This window comes from Brachycentrus maculatus, unplaced genomic scaffold (genome assembly GCF_059751285.1).
Source record: "Brachycentrus maculatus isolate JH-2025_06_01 unplaced genomic scaffold, ASM5975128v1 h1tg000258l, whole genome shotgun sequence".
In the NCBI taxonomy this organism is placed as follows: domain Eukaryota; kingdom Metazoa; phylum Arthropoda; class Insecta; order Trichoptera; family Brachycentridae; genus Brachycentrus; species Brachycentrus maculatus.
The window spans coordinates 1492362-1514633 of NW_028281009.1; the positions used below are offsets into that span (position 1 = coordinate 1492362).

General features: G+C 33.2%; 3 protein-coding genes across 3 annotated transcripts; 1 reads left to right on the top strand and 2 right to left on the bottom strand.

The window, feature by feature from the left end:
- The first annotated feature begins 262 nt into the window (after nt 1-262).
- On the top strand, nt 263-10744 carry LOC148305978 (uncharacterized). The gene is made up of 13 exons (XM_088265870.1): nt 263-699; nt 1416-1603; nt 2358-2668; nt 2971-3118; nt 3433-3509; nt 3582-3655; nt 4150-4366; nt 5059-5227; nt 5807-5974; nt 6790-6920; nt 7796-7916; nt 8807-8934; nt 9572-10744. The coding sequence occupies exons 1-13, from the start codon at nt 349-351 to the stop codon at nt 10099-10101; spliced, it is 2613 nt and encodes an 870-aa protein (XP_088121996.1). The 5' UTR covers nt 263-348; the 3' UTR covers nt 10102-10744.
- Nucleotides 10646-15030, bottom strand: Scox (Synthesis of cytochrome c oxidase). Its single transcript, XM_088265898.1, has 5 exons — nt 14665-15030; nt 13759-13882; nt 13407-13488; nt 12626-12752; nt 10646-11916 (listed from the first exon to the last, which is right to left on the bottom strand). The coding sequence occupies exons 1-5, from the start codon at nt 14944-14946 to the stop codon at nt 11767-11769; spliced, it is 765 nt and encodes a 254-aa protein (XP_088122024.1). The 5' UTR covers nt 14947-15030; the 3' UTR covers nt 10646-11766.
- Nucleotides 15031-15930: 900 nt separating this feature from the next.
- On the bottom strand, nt 15931-21415 carry LOC148305980 (uncharacterized). The gene is made up of 8 exons (XM_088265895.1): nt 21340-21415; nt 20963-21049; nt 20729-20869; nt 20018-20149; nt 19259-19464; nt 18825-19009; nt 18197-18371; nt 15931-17111 (listed from the first exon to the last, which is right to left on the bottom strand). Exons 2-8 carry the CDS (start codon nt 21035-21037, stop codon nt 16997-16999), a joined length of 1029 nt encoding a protein of 342 aa, XP_088122021.1. The 5' UTR covers nt 21038-21049; nt 21340-21415; the 3' UTR covers nt 15931-16996.
- Between the last annotated feature and the right edge of the window lie 857 nt (nt 21416-22272).

Consider the following 22272-nt stretch of genomic DNA (forward strand, 5'->3'; position numbering starts at 1 on the left):
CTTTATACCTAAAACACTTTGACTAAAAAATAATAATAATAAAACGGAATGAAATATACAATACATTTTTCATAATAGTAGAATTGAGCAATTAAATTATTAGACCTGACTAGTGAGTCTAAGAGAAAAAGGTACGATTTCATCCTGAGCTTTATAAATAAATATCGGGGCATGATGTAAAATAATATTTTACATCATGCCCCGATAAAAATAAAACGATATTTTTATGCTAGCAACATAAATTCATCTGTCAAAATCGCCATTTTATTTTCGCTATAGCTTTGTAAGTGCGTAAGCGTGGCGTTACTGAATATTTTTTCGATTTTAGTTTTTGCATGATTTATAAACATGGGTGAAATTATTTTACAAAGTGATGAAAATGATATTAATGTCGCTTTAAGCGAATCAATTCAGTCTGCGGTTGTTGGGAGTATTAACGTAAACGGAACTCGGTTAGATCGAATTCTCGTAGTCGAAACGTCAGACTTGGATCATAACAACGATGTTTCGTCCATTCCGGTTGAAGAAATTGAAATCCAAATGCCCCTGGAGTTCGATAAATACGTCTCCATCGACACCACCCCGGTATCGAAAGTTTGCCGAGCTTGTTTGTCTGAAAAAGCCAATATGCACTCGTTATACGAGACATTGGAAGTAGAGACTATAGCCGAAATGTTGACGTCCTTCGCTGCGGTGCAGGTTGGTTCTATCTACACTTTATTTACCAAATTATTACGTACGTACTTTTCTATGTACATTTTTTATTTCAAATAATTGTTTATTTTAGCAAGATAAAATAATTATTATGAATAGATTGTACAACTTTTGATGAATAGTTACGCTAATTTAATAATGATTTTTTACACTGGAACAACATTATGTAATTTTAATGATTTTATGCCTGTAATTAATATGTGAGAGTTCTTTATTCAATTATTTTTTAATTGTCCTTATAATAAATCGTCTTTAATTAGTATAAATAAAACCTATTTATATGGTAAAACTATATAGCAATTATAGCGTGTAACCTTCTACCTTTAAAATAGATTTTTTCAACTCAATTATCTGGACCATCTCAATCCCAGTTTTGTCTGAAAATGCTCTAAGAAATACATGATGATAACTCCTGAAAGATGGCTGCCATAAAAAAATCACATGGAAATTTGTAATGCCACAAGTATAGACACCCCTGTGTAGTACTTGCTCTTTATCAGAATATCTCCTAGAGAGAGGAATAAAAATATGTTGCCCACTTCCAAATCCTTTTTTCTGTCTCCTAAGGTCTCTAGTAGCCTCTAGAAGACTTATCCAGTGCTTGAAGGGGAGCGGTATTGCTCCCATTCTAATCTCTCTGTAAATTGGACAAAGGCCATTGATAAATAAATAAAATAAAAATAAAACATATTTCCGAATAGTTGTCTTTTGGAGACGGTCTCCCGGAGATCATGTGCAGTGAGTGTGTGGAGCTGGTGGGGAAGTGCTTCACGTTCAAGCAGCAGTGTGAACGCTCCGAGTCTATGTTGCGCTGCTTGCTGTCCCAAGGCCACCTGCAAGGCATGAAGGAGGAACCTTCCTCCGAGATAACTACCTCCACATCGCACCGGTTAGTCTCTAACAATCTATTTACAATTTCATTAATTTATTCGGCAGTCACTTTGTGGTAAAATCTATCCATTTTTAATTTACGTTTTACTTAGTAAATACCACTATATCTTAAAATCTATTGTGACACGTGTTTCGATGCATTCCATATTATTTTCAAACACCGTATGTGATATATGAATTATACAGTGTTTGAAAATGATGCGGAAAGGATACATGTGTCATAATAGATTTTAAGAAATATTGGTATTTACTAAGTCAAACATAAATTAAAAATCTATTTACAGGCTGCACCATTAATAAAATTAAAAAAAATAGTATTTAAAAAAATGTAATTTACAAAATTAAAAGTTGTTTTGAACCATTGACTTGTTATTGGTAGATTTGCCAGTCCCAAATGTAAGTAGCAAGATCACTGGACAAATTCCCTTTGTTAAGCATTCAAAACATTCAAAATTATTAAAAAATGTAAGCAATATTTGAAATCTTTTATTTTCTGCTGTTATTTATGGTTTTCATTTTTTAAATAAATATTAACCATTAATTGTTTGGCATTGATCTTGATATCTTACCTTTCAAACTTACTTTCAGGTACATTTTTGTTTTGGTAACCTATCATTATCAAGAATCATATCTCATAAAATTAGAAATCTATTTAAATAAATAAATTATGGCAACAAGTCGATCCAATTACATTAAATGCAAATTTCCATGTTATTTTAAGATCCCTGAAATAATTTATTTTTCTATTTAAGGGAAGAAGGAAAATCGAGAGACAAGAATGATAAAGAATCGGAAATAGAATATAATATAGAAGATAGGAAGAAGGAACCAGTAGACTATGAATATCTAGAGGATGAATACCTAGACAGTTCTTCACCAACACCCTCATCCAGACATATTGATAAGGACCAACCTAGATACAATATTACCGTGTCCAGAAACATTAGTAAAAATATAGTTTGTAATAGAAATTTATCTATTGTAAATATTCCTTCAATAGTTATAAATCCAGACAGTAAATTCAAACACTATTTTAGACAAAAGATGACTAAACAGAAACAATGTAAGTTACCTTTGTCATCTTTTACTTTATTGATTTAGGAATTCAGTAACAAATTTTTCCATTTATCTGCAGATATAAAAATATTTCTGTCTTTTATAATTAAAATAATAAACTCAAAAATTAGCAAAAGTAAAATAAAAGATAAGACAAGAAGTCTTATTAAGAAGTCATTTAAATCATCATTTTATTGATAAAAAGCGAAATTCCAAAATTTAATCTCCATCGAGTTTAGAGTATGCATTATTATATATGTATGTTTGTCCATAAATGTATTTTACATTGATTATTTTTTACTTTTGTAGTTATAAAAACTACTAGTCAAAAAAAACGTGGGGGTAATATAATCAAGAGGAGTGTAAGAAGTAGAAGTGTAAAGACACCTAAAAAGTACAAGCACGAAGAAACAACTGAAGATTTCAGTGAAACAATTGAAAATAACTTTGATAACGGGTTAGTATTGTAGTAAATCATCATACTTATTCTCAAAAACTTGCTAAAAAGTGAATAACTTTTTATATACAATCTTGTTAAATTATTAGTGTAATGGTAAAGAACTTTATCCAGGAAAGTAGTTTTACACATTGATAGAAGAATTACGTCTTATGATGTAAGAAGAGATGGATTAATTTTATTTTTCAAATATTCTTAATTCCAAGAGTCTTGAAATATTTTAAATATACATACATACATACAAATTTATATAAACGCAAACAATTTTATAATTTTCCTTGATATATTAAAATATACATATTTTATCATTTCAGTTCTCCCATTTCTCCAAATGATTCTAAATCTAAGGCATTGGACTACGAGTGCCGTTCTTGCGGAAAGAAATTTATAAGTAATTATTTTTACAATATCTATTTGAATTTTTGGTGGTTCAAGGAATAAAATAAATTTTATATTTTTTTAGACAAACGCAAACTCGACCGTCATGAGAGAATTCATCTTGAAGTGAAGCCGTACAATTGTAACATTTGCCGTAAGGTAAGGCGATTCTTTTCAATCAGCTAATAAATAAATAATATTAACCAAATTTTATTTTTAAGGGAATTTTCACCATTTGTTTTTTGTTACAATTAATAAATTTCAGTTATAATAAAACAAGTAACACATTTGTGTTTCCGTATGTGTGGTTTGGTCAACATTGATACTAAGGTGGACACCGACTTAAGAGCGAGCATAAATTGCTCTACGCAATTGAAATTTTCCATCAGAGACATTGTTGCGGAATTACCGTGCGGTGACTGTCAGAGTAGATAATTCGCTCTTAACAGAATGCAAATCATGTACCTCCACAAAGTAGAGTACCCACATTTAGGTTTACTTTCTACTGATGTAGTTTTTATAATAATGTAGACCTTTTTCTAAATTTATGGTAGAGATTACAACACATTATTCTAATATGGTGCCATATAGATCATTGCATTTGACCAAGAAGCTATTTATATTCAACTGTCGAATGTTTCATTTGGTAACAGGGCTTCACGGAGTCAGCGGACTTGCAGCGCCATCTGCGCAAGCATGCAGTGGCGGGGGTGGGGGCTGCAGGGGAGGAGGAGGGAACGGGCACGCGCATGCCGTGCCAGCACTGCCACCTGACCTTCAGTTGCGCAGGAGACCTCCGCATCCACTCGTCAGTGCACCTTGCTGCGCCTGGCCGTTGTGTCTGCCGACACTGCAGCAAGGAGTTCCATAGTTAGTACTTGCATCAAAATATTCATATAAAGCTTGTTCCGTATTACTGTTCCGTAACAAGGCATCAAAATGCCAGTTTAAAGAGAAGTATCTCTCAGTCGGTGATGTTAATTAGTCCAATCCAACTGTTAATAACGATATTTGGGTCCATATTGTAGCCCAAAACATTTGGAAGGTTGTCAATCCCGTAAAGTATTCAAGTTTTCTTATAAAATGTGGCGATTCATCCAATTTTTTCTCATGATTATCACATTTGATTCAATTTAGTGCCTTTTTTATATGTGAGTTGTAGCTATATTTTCCTCGATTTATGACGTGCAAAGCTTAAATATAAGATAGTCGGCTGTGGCCTATGTTTGGCAATTTCTTTGCAGTTATTATTGCTTTGAATCTGCATTTTAACAAGCAGGGAAGTTTGTAGAGAAAACTAGGTCTGGTGTAAGAACTTTTGAGGCCAACAAACAAATGAAAAAAACAGCTTGTCAATACATAGTAGATGACCAAAAAAATCTTTAAACTTTTGAGTAGTGTGGTTCTCAATCATGGGTAGAATTGGTGAATGTTACGCATGTGTTAAGTATCACACAATCAACCAGCCTATGAAGGTCGTAAGCCCTGTAAATGGCCAGAATTCCATATTCTTCTTCATCTGTGTTGAGATGTCAAAAATATTGATATTTGTCTGCTTGCAGCCACCGTGCAGCTGAAGCGCCACGTGCGTACACACCTGGAAGACAAACCACACAAGTGCCGCATCTGCCAGAAGGGCTTCCCCGAGATGGGCTCTCTCACGCGCCACTTCCGGCGCCACACGGGCGAGACCCGCGAACGCAAGTACATCTGCAGCCAGTGTGGCAAGTCGTGAGTCAATCGTTCAACCCTTTATTGCATGTACATGCCCATTGTCTCGATGAACAACGGATGCAATTGAATAGTCCATCTATGAAGCAAAGCTTCAGTAGGGTGCGTGTTTTTAGCTCGGATTCAACTAGTTGATGGCGCTGAACTAGTAAATTATATTTTGCAAACTATATTTTTTTAACATTGTATTCCACTTATGAGTTATTTTTATTATCTAGATTTAATTGATGATTAAAAAAATTGTCACTTAAATCAGTCAATGACTGTCATAAGTTCTGTGGATGCCCCGACCCTCATCTTAAAACACATTAACTACCAAAAACCAACTAGTCAGCTTATCGCTGCCAACCGTAAACGACAAATGTATTTTTTTTTTATTTCATTTATTATTTTTTAATAGAATGCTTTTATTTTACCATCTATCAAAATATTGCATTGAAATGAAACCCATAAATAACAGAAAAATCATTGACAGCCAGTGTTATAAAGAAGGTTGAATAGAATACTAATTTACGATTGTAATTTTTTTTCAATGCCTAATTTCCTATTACATGTAATGATAAAGGAATGATTTTTCAGTTTCTTCGACCGGCACTCCCTGAACATCCACGAGCGGAAGCACACGGGAGAGCGGCCGTGGGTGTGCTCCGAGTGCGGGAAGGCCTTCATCGATTCCCGGCTCCTCAACTCCCACATGAAGATCCACAGCGACGAGAAGCCCTACGCCTGCACCATGTGTGACAAGAGGTGACTAATTCATCACTACTAACTTAGCACTATATTTACCAACAAAATTTTGAAAGACTTAACTTCAAAACCAAGCAAATTTGTACTAATAGCTAAAAATACAAGCAATTAACAAATACATTCATAATTTTTGTACCAATCGTTATTGATTATTATTATTTTTATTATATTAACTACCAAAAGCCGACTAGCCGGCTTTTCGCTGCCCACCGTAAACGACCAAACACCGATTAGTCGGTTTTACGTACTGGAAAAAAAATCTCACAATTATGTATATCACTTTATCGATTTCAAATTTGAACTATTCGCTTAAACAGGATGTTTACTAGAAACTAAAAATTTTAAAAATAAATATGCACTTTTATTTGTCAAAATTGTAAATGTTATCAGTATTTTTGATAAGTACAAAATGTATCTGGAATGAATCAAAATATGTCATTTTTTGCTTTTAATTTCAAGTGAAAATTTTTTGTCTTCAACGTATAAATTTATGACAAATAATAAGGCATATTTATTTTTTAAAGTTTTAGTTCCTGCTAAATATCTTTTTTATATGAATAGTTCAAATTTAAAATCAATATAATGTTGTACACGTATTATATGTAATTATTTTCAGTACGCAGAGTAGAAAAACCACTAATGGGTGTTTGGTCGTTTACGGTTGGCAGCAAAAAGCCGACTAGTCAGCGTTTGGTAGTTAATGTGTTAAGCAAACAAGCGATGAACATCATAACCCCTCGCGCTGAAGCAATTCATATTTTGTTGTAAAACAAAAATATTTCATTAAAAACATAATAAGGTGATTTTGGATTTAGATTCAAGCACGAGTCCACTCTGACCACCCACATCCGCACCCACACTGGGGAGAAGCCTTACATCTGCACGGTGTGCGGGAATGCCTTCGTGCAGTCCTCCAACTTGTCTCTTCACATGCGAACGCACACGCGTGAGTACACTTAGACCCTTCTATTTACGGAGCAAGGAATGTACTAATCCAGATCTATTTTACAAAATCAGATTTCTCGAATATCTTCCCGCAAAGTCCTATTTTAGTGGCTTGTCTGCTGGTAGGAGAGTAAGGATAGGGAAGGTAGAGGTAAAAGATACATCACAAACACCCAGACCGATTGAAAATAAATATTTCTCGAATTAATTTTGCAATTGGCGGGAATTGAACTTGCGATGCCAGTTTTGAAGTCAAGCCCAACTATGCTTGCCATCTTAATCTTTAAAATGGAGATTTTCCAACTAGGTTTGCGGTTTATACTATGGAGAAATTGTATGAAATCTATACAACTATGCCTGCCATCAAAATCTGTAAAATGGAGATTTTCCAACTAGGTTTGCAGTTTATACTATGGAGAAATTATATGAAATCCATACAACCTTTATTTACTCACACGATGATACTTGATATTAAGGCACAGATCTCAAGCTTGTCTCAAGCATTAAAATCAAAATGCGTTCAGCCTCGCTCAAGGTGTCCGTTTGCTCACGCTCAATTAAAAAAAATTGGATACTTGATATTTTTTTAGAATATGTATGGAAAAAATATTTTGATATATTTTATTTCAAATCCTAACCTTTCAATACCTATTTTATTTTCAAAACTTTGTAATTATTTTGAAGAAAAACCTATTTTTTTAATGCAAAAATGACGTTTTAAGAAAAAAATCATTTACGTAAAATGTTACCTGCATTTAGAGAAAATAAAGTTGCGACTTAATGAATGCTCGGCCTTAAAAGTTGTTATACTCGACATTTATTTGTTAAAGTATCACTAAGGTAGATGGAGTTAAACCTACTGCATCTTGTTTGTAGATGAGAAGCCTTACCACTGCGACAAGTGCACCAAGAAGTTTGCTAGTTCCTCGGCTCTCACGGCGCACAAACGTATTCACACTGGGGAGAAGCCCTACACTTGCAACATCTGCGATAGGAGGTACGCTGCATTCATCTTAATTATATGTATCCCCTTCATTATGTTATGAAAACTTACATACTTAAGCTAATCAAATATAACTTTTTTATGGAATCATATTTATGTTGACGGTTTAAAGTTTGTTGAACATGTTTCTGACTCACTGTGAAGAAATTTATGCCATCAGTAGAAATTTTGATTGCTGTAATGAACAAAATATAAATTATTTCGAAGAAGAAAAAATTGTTGTTTTTTTTTTTATATACATATAAATACTATTTTTTGGTATACATAACATTAGGTTACATTATATTGGAAACATCTTTAGGCAGAAAAAAAAATTGTGTGAAAAGTTTGGACATGCATGTAAAAAAAATATATATTCAAACCCTATCCACACCCGATGGTGCACAGGGCAATGCATCATATGAACGCAGTGTTATATTGATCGTTAACACTTGAAAGAAAGATGTTCAGCCCTCCGCTTCAGGTACCAGTCCAGGGTAATATTGAATAAACATGAGAGTGAAAAATCACTTGTATTTACAGTGGAACCTCTCATAACGAGCATAATTCGTTCCAGAATCTTACTCGTTAAGCGAAACATTTTGTGTTTTGACTGGCGCGGAAGTTCCGGCTCACAAGTGAATATTGTGAAAAAGGGACTTTCTCTGTATCTTGTTATGCGAAATGTGCTTTTTTTTAATTTGGTCATTATGCGAATTACTTGTTATAAGAGGTGCTCGTTGTGAGAGTTTCCACTGTATTTGATCCCCGCTCCTGGGAATCAAACCCGGGACCTCCAGTATGGTAGCCAAGCGTGCTGACCAATACACCACAGAGGCGGACAATAAAAATTACATCATGGATTTTATTCCTTAAGTGTTTCTAAAAAAGTTAAATTTTTAAAGATTTGCTCGGCACGACATGACGGCCCACATGAGGACCCATACGGGAGAGAAGCCTTTCGTGTGCTCTGTGTGTCACAAGGCCTTCACCACTCCCGGCCAGCTGCAGCAGCACACCAGGATACACACCGGTACTTACTCGGTTCTATTCTTCTTCTTCAAACCCTTATACGCACCCGCAGTGCTATCTCGATTGTTACCACATGAAGGAAAGGTAATCAGCCCTCCGCTACAAGTGCCTTCTTCTTTTAGCCCTTATCCACAACCAATGGTGCATAGGGAACTGCATCGTATTGACGCAGTGTTATCTTGATTGATACTTATATGAAAGCAAGGTGATCACTCCTGTGCTTCAGGGACCAGTCCGGAGTAATATGGAATAAATGTTGTAGCGTAAAATCACTAATATTTATTTTTGACCCCTTGGGAATTGATCTCGGGTCCTCAGGCATGGTAACTAAGCATCACAGAGGCAGACCAGGCAGGCAGATTCGGTACCAGTCCAGGGTAATATTGAATAAATATTAGAGTGAAAAAATCACTTATATCTATTTGACCTCCCCTGGGTATCAATTTGGGACCTCCAGAATGGTAGCCGAGCGTGCTGACCATTACACTACGGAGGTGGACAGTATTAATAATAATTACCCCACAAATATTCTTCAGGTTCAGCAACCCTGCAAGTAGTGAATGCGTAAGACATTCATTAGAAACTGGAAGAATGCATGTTATGATTTTTAGTGATTTGTTTCTCTATTTTGTCTTCAGGAGAGCGACCGTTCACCTGTATCATCTGTCAGAAAGGTTGCGCCACTTCCAGCTATCTCAAGAAACATCTTGCAAAATCCCACAATATCACGGATATAGCCTCTGTCACCAACATGACCCAAACTGAAGCCCCCGAGCTCAAGAAACTCCTGAAGAAATCCAAAACCTCCAAAACTAAAAGCATGGACCCCCTCGCTACGGATGAAATCAAAATGGAAAATGCAGATATCGCTCTCCAGGATCCGCAAGTTGTGAACGTGGAGAGTTCTCTGACCCTATCCAGCAATATGTTGAACTTTGTGGCCGTGGCGAGCACTAACGGAGAGCTCAGCATCTTGCGACAGCAAACCGCAAACGACATGAAGATGATGACTTTGACAGCTGACTCTAGCGGCAACATCGAAACTATTATTACCAATACTCACGTATCGCAAGAAAAGCTCTTCAAGATCGACCCCACTTTATTGAGATTCACGTCGGGACATATCATACCTGGACAAGAAGCAATTAGCGAAATTACATCTGATTAAACTAATCACTTTTTGTAATACATAAGCAATAATCATTTTAAATAATTAACATTGTTAATATTTTAAAGACTTATAATTATAATTATGTAGTAGGAATTCTAAAGCATGTATTGATTTTTTAAATCACATACATACACAGCATTATTATTTTTAAATGTATTTATTTCAATTTATTTTATCTTATTTTTCTGATTTTAGTTTGAAAGTATTAAAATACTGTTAAATGTATTTTTAAGCTACAAATGAAAAAATATTCTTTATATTGCATTTACCAAAGAAATTTACTTTCGAAAGTGCTTGATTTTATTGTTTTTTTAAATTTTATTTATTTATTGATCTGTAGTCACCATTAATATGTTTTTGCAACTGCAATACGACTTGACTCGATGTAAATATTATTGTATATATTTTTATACACTATTTCTAAGGTTTTACAAATTATCTCAGGTTATAAGAAGTATCTTCCTCGTAGAAAACCAAAGTTTAGTTATTGAAGGGTTAACTAATAAAGGTTTGGAAAGTAAATTTCATTTATAGACATTGAGATTTTCATTACGATTTTATTTTATTTTAAAACCCTTTTTCCTATAAAAAACCATATCACTGTATTTTTACAAGAATAAATAAAAATATTTCATACTACTCACTGCTTTTTCTCTATATATTTTTTACACTGTTTATTTGTGGATTTGACTGCTATAGTGGTGAAATTCATATCTCTCATTAAGGAATGCTGGTTGATAAAATAATATTACACATTCCAATGGGCAAAAATTCATTTGTGCTCTGCTCCACATACTGTTGTACATGTATATATACGAGAGAAAAAAATAAAAGCTTGCATATTAACATAATATGTAATACTAATGATGAAAACAAGGTCGAATGACATTCACCATACAAGGAAAAAATTTATGTCGAATATCTGTAAGGGTTAAAGAGTTTGCAGGAGGCATATTAATTTACAGGATAATAACTCAAACATAAAAATAAAATTCTACATACATTTTCTATTTATTTTTTTAAATAACAGTTTTCATACAAAAATAATACAGTGGTACCTACACAGACAAAACGAAATGACTATAATATAGGCAACATTTCTTGCATAATTCACAAAAATTACTTCATTTATATGGTCAACAGAAAGACATTGATTTGATTTTCTAGAATGCCTGGAATTCGAGGAGAATAACATATTCCTTATGTGATTGAAAAAAGTTCCAGTTTAAAGTAAGAGTTGATAAAGATTTTCTTGAAATATTGACTTATTTCTCGCAGGATGTTTTCATAAATATTTTTTTAACCAAAAACTCTTAGTGATCATTTATAAAAAAATAGTAAAAAAATACTAAGCAAGCATTTTATGGTAAAAGAAATATGAATGAAAATATAACTTTGCAATGCTCCAAATTATAAGCTGTCAAAATGGTCAGATAGTAATCATCATTATACTGAAATAAAGACCTTTATTTTTATAAGCAGTAGGTTTTTTACTATAAATTGATTAACAATGAAAACTGGGTGTTCATCAGTTGAATTAGATCCTTCTGGCTATGATATTATGAGTCATTTACACAATACTAAAAAACGAATATTAACTTAATGACATACATACTATAAGTAGAAGAATATAATAAAATTTAGAATGTCACATGTGATTAATTAAAACCAACTTTTGTTGTTCAGCTTTTCGTACTTTGCAATATTGACTAGAATGGAACTGGACATCTCTTGAGCTGCTTTGGTTTGTCCGTAATAATCCACAAACTCTCCATCGGGATTCACCAAGTACATGATGATAGTGTGGTCAACCTAAAATTTCCCAGTCATTAAAAACATTTGATCAACTTAGACACGCATTGTATGGCAAGGGACTATATGAAATATCGCATAACATATGTATATTTTTATCTTAATTGCATAGATGTTTAAAAACTATTTTACTAGGACAACCCATGTTTCTGCCATTTGATAAACCTAAAGTAAAAAAAGAGACAAAATTTATGGCAGGCAATGAGGGCACAAGTTCAGATGGGTTTGCACATTGCACATTCTTCATTGCAATTTACTTAGGACCAAACACATCAAGGAATTTGCAATGTAGTCCTGTCTGAATCCACTATTGAGTTAAAGAAATGTAAAATTGAGAAGCTACGGCAAATACAGAAGTGCGAGGTAAAGAATTGTAAATCCAAAATGTCAAATTTCGTGATTCCTAAGAAATTTTCACTTTAAGTCTTAAAGAAAAGAAAGAAAATCATCAGACATAACATAGTATGTTGAATTTCTTACAAACTTTAAAGGTGGGGACTGACCGGAGTCATTTTGTCGTTACGTAACACATTACAATGCGAGCATTCGTGTAGTTAGTACAGCATTCTGAGTGCTCCATCCAAAGTCGGATGCTCGCCGTGAATGTTACGTTGCGACGAAATGCTCCGGTCAGTCCCCACCTTTAAGAATCATTAATTATTAATTATTATACCATTGAAGAATTAAAAAAAAAAGAGACAGCACTCACAATGTAATCGGCATCAGAATCCTTAGGTCCAGCGCTGAAGTATACGCGGTAAGCTTTACAGGCTCTTTCAACCTGCTCAACTGTTCCCGTTAATCCTAATAGTCTACTGGAGAATTCTTTCACATATCTGCAAAACATGTTAAATATATGCATAAAAGAACTATTTTGCATGTTCCACTATCAAGCTAGCAGATTCTAATTTTGATTTTTTTTAAATGGGATCATATGTAGATGGTACAAAATTTGTTTGTCTATAGTTAAAAAGATACATAAAATTTAACAGTAACACATTTCGGATGGATGTTTTTTTACCCCTGCGGACTGCTACGGGATTTGATAATTGTGTACATATAGTTTAGACCTTAACGAAGAGATAGGTACATAATATTCATATAAAAACATTAAATAATTCTTTATTTTCTGTTTTTCAAATAAGGCCGGCGCAGAAGGCATAAATACACTTCCCGTCCTTAAGCATTATTCGACCGAACGGATAGAAATACCTTTCCCTTCCTTAGTGTGTTGATTATCAAACAAATGTTGTAAATGTCATGTCGGAAAGCTTCATACTAAAATATCAAATATTTTCGAAGATATGACGATTTACAAACAAATGTATAATTTTTGTAAAATATGTTAAAAAAACGCCCGCTCCTGGCACTAATCAGAGCGCACATCCGTCGACAAAAATGTGTTAAACAGCCTAATAAAGCTCGGTCTTCCATGTGGTATCCCAAAATCATAAAAGAGAGCTTTATTATGCATGAAGTTAAGTACTTACTTTCCAACCACGGCTGGCGAATCTCTCGTGGGGTCCACAGAAATAAACAGGGGTTGAATTTTTGGTACAGATGGTTCTTTATCTAGAATAAATAAAATAAAAATTATCTAGACAAAAAGACGTATAGTCAAAACTGATGCTGATTTTTAGATAGTGAAATAGAAATGACGCTTGTTATATGGGAAATGAAATGGAGGAGGAACAGTAAGTAAGAAAAGGAGAATAGCAACAATGGCTTTGGGTTTTGGTATTGCAATACCAAAACCCATAGCCATTGTACAAAGCTACTATGAAGGTTTATGAGTCCCTAGAGGAATGAGGTAATAGTTAAATGTAATATAAAATAATTTACCTATAATATCGATAACAGTCGACATTTTCTCCAATTCGTCGGGGCATATATCGGGACAATGGGTGAATCCAAAATAAATGAGAAGCCATTTTCCTAAAAACTCCTTACTTGTGCGAAGTTTTCCCTAATAATAACATAAAACATGTTACGCATCAGTGATAAATAAGTAAATATTAATGTTGAATAAAGCAATACCCAAGTTGCTAATGAAAACATTAATTTTAAAAGTTACTTTAAAAAAAAATTAATAAGCCTTGATATATAGGTATCTCAAATCAATGTATTCAAAATTATTTTTTAACATAAGAGTAATTTAGCTGTCCAAACTTAAAACACAGTGAGGGACATTTTTTTTTAAAAACTGTTTTTGCTGTTGCATTTTTTTGACTAAGTAGACGTACCACCATAACCTGCTGAAGAAAAATTATTTAAAATACAGCTAAATCCTTAGATAGCAATTCTAAAAAAACGCAGTAAGTACACTTTGGTAATCAAAAGTCTACTTAAATAAAATTTAATAACCTAATAAGTCGCATCGCCAAAATTAAAACATAGTGTCTGTCTCTGTGTTTTAAAATTGTCAATGTAATAAAATTACCCTATTTCAACCTAACAAAACAAATAAAACTGCAGTAATCGTTGCCTAATGTTCAATTATAAAGATTAAAGAATATGTTTATATTAAATCTGATGATATACCGCATCTTTTGAGCTAATTTTCATTTAGCTCACTCTAATAGTTTTCTTAAGGCACGCTCTTAAAGTGATGAACATGTTTTTTGGCTCTCCTGTACAATTTGTCTCGTGTCCCTTACTGTGTTTTGATTTTGGACAGCCGAATTTATCATATTAAAAAGAGTTCAGAAATCAATCATAATTATTTTCAGATTTGAAACAATAATTTACCTCACTATCTACGAGTTCGAATTGACCACCTATCGATGCTTTGCCGAGCTGACGCTTACGTTCCTTGTCCATTGCTAAATCTTTTTCTTTCTTGACATAAAACATGAAAGCCATCAAACCTCCACCAATCGCCGCTGTTATTCCAACACTTTTCCATGTTACCGCTGCACGTTTGGTACCGGCTTCGGCCCTCTTTGGAGGCATTACAGTGTAACATCTGGTACTAACCACGGACCCGCGAAGAGGTTGAGCATTCAACGTTTTCAAAATACTCCTTAACATAATGTAATATTTTATTTCACAACATTAAATAATACTGATGACAGTTTCATAGGTTATAACTGTACGGACATAACTTTTTGACAGAAAGTAATCATAGATTGAGTATTGAAATTCAGTAATCTTTTATTATTGCCAATGGAAAAAAAACATTTTTTTACTGTGTCCGTTAGTGTGCAGTGTGTGAAAAATTATATACCTAAATTTCCGAATAAAGCTGTTGGCGGAATATTTTTATTATATAATTTTTCACTCAAGAAATATATGAAATTACGGTGAATTTCATCATAGAGAATATATTTACAAAAGGTAAAGGCTTCAAAAATTATAAAGTTGGAGCCTAAAAAGGGAGATGATAAGTGGTGTTGCATAAGCCGTAGTTAAGCAGCACTAATCTACATAGGTGTGTAGATTTGTGTTGGCTAGGCTCACCACAGTCTGATAAAATGGATGAAGTTATCTGTATAACTCAAATTAATGAATATCATTAATTGATTCGGCAGTCACATTGTGGTAATATCAAATAGAAAAAACTCTGGACAACATTCCCATATTTACCGTTCATATAAATGGGTTAACGATAAATATGGGGATTTTGATTTGTTCTACTTGTCATTGTCAGCGCTGAGATCGCCTACGTTATAACTCGACATTTATATCTTAGTGTGTCACTAGTTTCATACAATTTGTCTTTGACTTGAGTGATCTTTCCCTTTTCCCCTTTTCCCCCCTCCCGTGCTCCCATCCCTCTTCCAGGTATTTTCACAAATTTACAAATGTAGCATTTCATAACTGAAATAGTACAAGTACTTATTTTGTGTGCATAAGTGAATGACTTGATTGATATAACTGTTCTGTAAAATTCTCAAATAAAATAACCAAAGGAGTTTTATTTATGTTTGTCCTACAAAATAATGAAAAATTAAAGTTTAATGGCATTTAAAGGGCATTGACAACAATACAAAAATAAATGAACACAAAAATTAATACTTTTAAAAATATTTATTTATTTTTTAGTCAACAAACTTTTAGTATGTATTACATGTATACATTGTAAAATATAGTAAATTCTTTACATAGGTTGACAGTAACCGAGTTGTAGATAAACAAAGTTGATAAAAAATAAGATAAAATTTATTATCTCAGAAGAGAAATTTTGCTTTTACTGAAATACACTTAATAACATAAAAATTTATTTCTCCTTGGATGTCTAAAAAAATATTTTACATATTCCTAAATACGTATTATATAATTTTTAGATATATTTATAAATACATATGAAAACAAAAAGCATTCAAAACTACAAAAAAAACCTGATCTAAATTAGAAAAAATATAAAAAATATCTGACAATGGTAGAAAAATTGAGAATTACAGTTACTTAATGGTATAGCGATAGCGAATGAAAAATTAGAAAATGTTTAAATAAATTAGAATACTGAAAAAAATGTACATATTAATCGTCCGCCTCCGGGGTGTAATGGTTAGCGCGTTTAGCTACCGTGCTAGAGGTCCCGGGTTCGTTTCCCAGGGGGGTCAAAATAAATAGATGTGATTTTTCACTCTAATATTTATTCAATATTACCCTGGACTGGTCCCTGAAGCGCGGGAGTGACCTTGCCTTCATGTAAGTAACAATCAAGATAACACTGTGTCGATACGATGCAGTGCCCTATGCACCTTTGCGTGTGGATAAGGGTTAAAAGAAGGAGATATACAAATTAATAAATAAAAAGTAAATAAAGACAGCCGCAAGACTAAAATAACTGTTTGTGATAAATTTAACTGGTGGAAAAAAATAATTTTATTTAAAAAAAAGGGATTGAAAATGTTCCCATATTTCATAAATCTTTAAAGGACCGCATGATTTACAATAAGTTCAGAATAATTCTACCATGCTATGTTTTTAGTTGTGGTGGCGGCTAATATGGTAACAGAGCACTAAAAAAGTGCTTTGCATTCAATTGAACTGCCAGGGGGAACAGAAATTGTACATGTATGCACGTATTTAAAGATAATTCTTCTATTAGAAAATATTAATCTCCTAAGGTTTGTTATGCTATTGGTTCAGAATTGTTGGATATAGACTTGATAGCGGAGAAAACAGCTTTTTTTCTTATTTTAGCTAATATTTTATTGTCGTGGTACGGATGATTGTGCATATTTATCCTGAAATAAATAGAAAAGTATTATATAGTATGTGCATAGATAATACAAGTCTAGTAATAACATTAATTCATTTTAAAATAGTTTTGCATCACTCTATTGAAAAACTATAAAATGGTGTATCCACTTTTGGTAAAAAACTAGAATTTTTTAATTATTTATACTTGGAAATAGTTTTTAAAATTTAAGAATAATTGTTCAAAGTATGTATATGTAATAAATTCTGTTCATTTTAAAAGAACGTAACTTGAGACCTAAATGCCTTGTAGTGAAAAATTTAATTCAAATTGAATTTAAATTTGTATCTTATTGAATTTAAAATTGTATTTTAAAACTCATTCATTTTTCTTGAGAGAATCACTATACATTCTTCTATTTTTTACCAAATTTGGAATTTACTCTAGAAATTGCAATATAAATGCAAACAAATGATCCATAACATATTTACTTTATTTATCTTTATTCCAAACCTTGAGGTCAAGCATGCAAGCCTCTAAGTTTCATATGGCATACCTGCAGGGGCGTGCATTCCATATAGGCAGAATAGCAGTGCCTATCCTAACTTACCCGTGTGACGACGATGTAAAAACGCAACCAGTACCTAGCCAACTTTACTAAGTAGTACCTAGCTTACCTTACTACCTACCTCTACTGCCTACCCTAGCAAGTAGTACCGGCTTACCTTACTAACTACCTCTACTGCTTACCCTAATCAATTATCTGTGCACGCCACTGCATACCTGTATATATACTTTACATAAAAAACAATGAAAAAAGAACATAACTGATTCAAAGAAAGAACAGTAAAATTAAAGGTCAGCCTCTGTAGTGTAATGGTCAGCACGCTCGGCTGCCGTACTGGAGGTCCCGGGTTCGATAATTATAAGACCCCAGTAGGGTTAAATAAATAAAAGTGATTTTTTCACTCTAACATTTATTTAATATTACCCTGGACTGGTACCTGAAGCGGAGGGCTGATCACCTTGCCTTCATGTAATTAACGATCAAGTCAACACTGCGTTGCTACGATGCAGTGCCCTATGCACCATTGGGTGCGGATAAGGGATAAAAAATAAAAATTAAAGGACCTTTTAATAACCATATCTCCACTGGAAACAGTACATGCGGGACATCTTTGCACTTTATAGTCAACACAGCGCCACCGTCGCACCTTCCCACCTCCACTTTTACTGAATAGGTTGTAGATATACCGGTTGAGAATTAACTGTAGTGACCCTCTTATGGAAACTGTGTATTGTAATTCTGTAAATAGAAGATAACAATAAGTTCATACACATGCGATAAACCATACAAAGCGTTTGCTTTTATGTCTTACATATTTCTTGATTGAAATTTGAAGAAATTATAAAGAATATGTAGTTATTATTCGATCGTTATAAGTTATTTTTTTTTACTTTAAAAAGCAAAATCTTTTTGATTTTTGCACATTTCTATGAGAACTTTTTTAACAAAAAAAAAAAATAATAATATTTTTAGAATTATCAAGTGCATAGCACCATAAACGCTACATGGTATACTTATTACATACATGGTAATATTTATTCAATATTACCCTGGACTGGCTACCTGAAGCGGAGGGCTGATCACCTTTCCTTCATGTATCCATAATCAAGATAACACTGCGTTTATATGATGCAGTGCCCTATGCACCATCGGGTACAGATAAGGGTTTGAAGATGAAGAAGAAAAAGTTACCATTGCCGGTAGAAGGGAAGGCAGTGGGAGATGGCTGAACTAGTCCAGAAAGCTCAAAGTCTTCCATAGAGCCCTTCCGACTGCACCGTGCGGTTACCCGAGAGTTAGCAAGGAAATCTTCATCTAATGTTTCTATTTCACTCATTTCACTCATATCCATATCATTATTTAAATCAATACCCTTTCTAAAAAAATACACAAATTATGAAATAATCTCAAAACACATATGTAATAACAAAGCACATACCAATCTTTTTGAAATGGAAAGACAATTATATGGGTACTACTTTTAAAATTTCACGAGTGTAGGTTTCAGTACTTAGATTCTTAAGTTAAATATAAAATAATTTGACCATCAAATATGTTCATCTCAAAATGCCATTTTTAAATTGCTATTTTCTAACAGCAAATGATTAGATTTGATTTATTTTTACCCGGTCAGAATGTCCGAAGTTGGCAGAGGAGTTGTGGGCATGTTTGGAGCCAAGGTGGATATTTTAATATTCTTTGCAGAAACTGGGACAGCCACGTTTTTATAATGTGTTCCAATATTCTTGTCATTGATAACTTCTATTTGTACTGTCTCCAGTCCGGGATCCAAAGAGGCAGGCATCATTGAAATGTTATGCGATATTGGATTCTAAAATGAATGAATACAGATTACTTGTTTTACTTAATGAAGTTCATGATTTTTCTAGATTAATTGATGTGTAGACATAAAATGTCTCATATAAAAATGATTTTTTTATTTTAAAAATGTAAACAAATTTTTATTCTGGTTATTTCTTTTAATATTTTTATTAATAGAATGAAGACTTTTTTGGGTTAATTAGACCCACGATACTTAAGGTAATAAATAGTATCTGAGAAACACAAATTTTAGAAATATATCATAAGCTTAATCCGTAAAGTGGTAAATTCCACCTCAAGAGAGAAAAAACACAAATTTACAATCAAGCAAAAAAATTCCATAAATACACTTTATTGTGTTTCTTATTTAAGTAAGAATATGTACAACAAAATATATTTTTGAAATTAGTTTATTCCACTTCTCGGTAAATCATTACATTTTAAATGTCTAATAAATAAAACCAAGGTGAAGGATGGCCATTTTACTGATAAAGCTAATAAAATCCAAAATACTTCATTAATGAGATATTTTGCTATTGTCAAATAAAGAATTATACTATTACCGAGCTTTCCAAGCCTTGGATTTGCAATGCTTTAGCTGCTTGGAAGAAAGCGGTTATCTGCTCCTCATCCACGGCCACTTCCCCCGTGTATACATACTGCAAGATGTGGCTGAGTGTCGAGAATGATATATTCTAGAAAAAAAAAAAAGTATCAGTATTAAAAATATATGTATAATATTGTATACGTATGTTATAATGATATAAACCTTGTGTATGAAGCAGGTGGACAATTTTTACATAATAAATCATAGATAATATGAATTGTACATGCACAAAGATAGGTCACTAGAAAGAGAATGGCACAGATGCGATTAATACATGTTTTTGTTTAAATAACTTTACAAAACTTTTCTTGCCTGACCGGAGCATTTCGTCGTAACAAAACATCGTAACATCGCTCGCGGCGAGCATGTACTATACAATATACTATATAAATGTACTATATGCCGCTTTTGCTGGGATATAGTCAATTTTCCAGGCTTTCCGAAAACATGCGTAACTCAAAATTGACGAATTTTGATTTATGACGTTCTTGAAAGGAGTGAGCGATGTGTGTGATTATAATCCAGGATTTGGACCTCACATACTAATAATATGATAAGTAAAACATAAGTAAAAAATGGATAGATATTATCACAAAGTGACTAACAAATTAATGAAATGATTTTAATTTCTTATGGAGTAAATAGTTTGGCTATAAAGCTTTCTTACATTGAAGAATATAACAGGATGTTTACAGGGTGCAGAGCGTATGAGTTCCTTGATGTAAGGACTGGCTATTCCCAGGATCAGCTGATGCACCCGCACCAGGTGACCGTCGGCGGCTAACGTCAGGTCCACAAACTCTCCGTTCTGAGATCATAACAAACAAACCATTTTAATTTACCCATTAATTACAAGTCGTAAAAAATATTTTATCATCAAGTAATATATATTAAATTGTACCTGTTGTAAATCGGCAAACTTAGAACAAACATTACTCTCAAAATTGTCCCAAGCGAGACCATAGTATTGAGCCATTTTTTATTCAATCTGAAAAGAAATTTAGGGTCACTACTTGTTTCACAGTGCAGAAAATTGTATTTTATAATAATATTATTAGCACATTCAGTCCAATAACTGTTGACCGTCGTTCGTAACGTCAATTTATAATTAAATCGGCTTGATACAAATTTAGGTGCAGGTTGATTTAAATACAAAAAATATAACCTCTTTTTCGATAATCAGCTACGCTACATAATAAGTTCATTACGAGTAAAAAAAACTATAAAGATGGTTTGACTTAGTGCGAAATAAATATAAAAAAATACAATTCGACTTACATTGTAAATATTATTATAAACAAAACAAACCGCCGTGAACTCTAAAGGCACGCAAAACTGACATTGACAGATGCATGACTTATGTTCGAAAACTACATACGATCAAAGTACCTACGTCAAAATCGAATGTCGAACGCAGTCAAAAGTTTGGCCAAGCAGGCAGACGGCGATTATGTCAGTTGTACACTCCTACAAACTTATTTATAAAACAATTTTCATCCGAGTGAAAAGAATGACATAGTTTTGAGAATTTTGGAATGGTCAATATCAGTTTGGTATAAAAAAATTCAATAATGGTGCCTCCAAGGCATACACCTATAGTAATAGAATCAACCGAAAAGGCAGAGTAAAATGACGCCAAAAATCGAGAGAATCGTTTTTTTTTTAATTTACAGTTTTTTTGACAAACTAACTAACTAACCATCACGCCACTTCCCCGCAGGTGTAGGCAGTGAGAATAGAACGTCACACCACTCTGTCTTTGCAAACATTCTTCGCCTCTTCCACGTTCATGGATCTCCTCATACATACCCGCCGATTATTTCGACTACTAACCTGACCGCTTTCAAGTATTTGGCATAGTTTTTCTCGGTCTTCCTCTGCTCCTTTTTCCATAAATGCCTCATAAATTTGTTTTACCATTCTTTCCTCACTCATTAGTTCCACATGTCTAAACCATCTCAACACACCTTTCTTAATTTGATTGCTTATCTCAGCTTTGCATTCCAATTGAATTTAGATAAATATTCAAATTTTAATAAGGCAGTATTTATTCAAGTCTAGACAGGGGTAATAAAAATAAACTATAGCAGGCTGGATACAGGACATATCTTACACTTTCATTGATGCTTTCAGACCCGTGTAGGTTCGCAATCTATAATTCGGAAACTCTCTGTGATATAGGTAATGTATTTGAAACAAAATAAAATATGA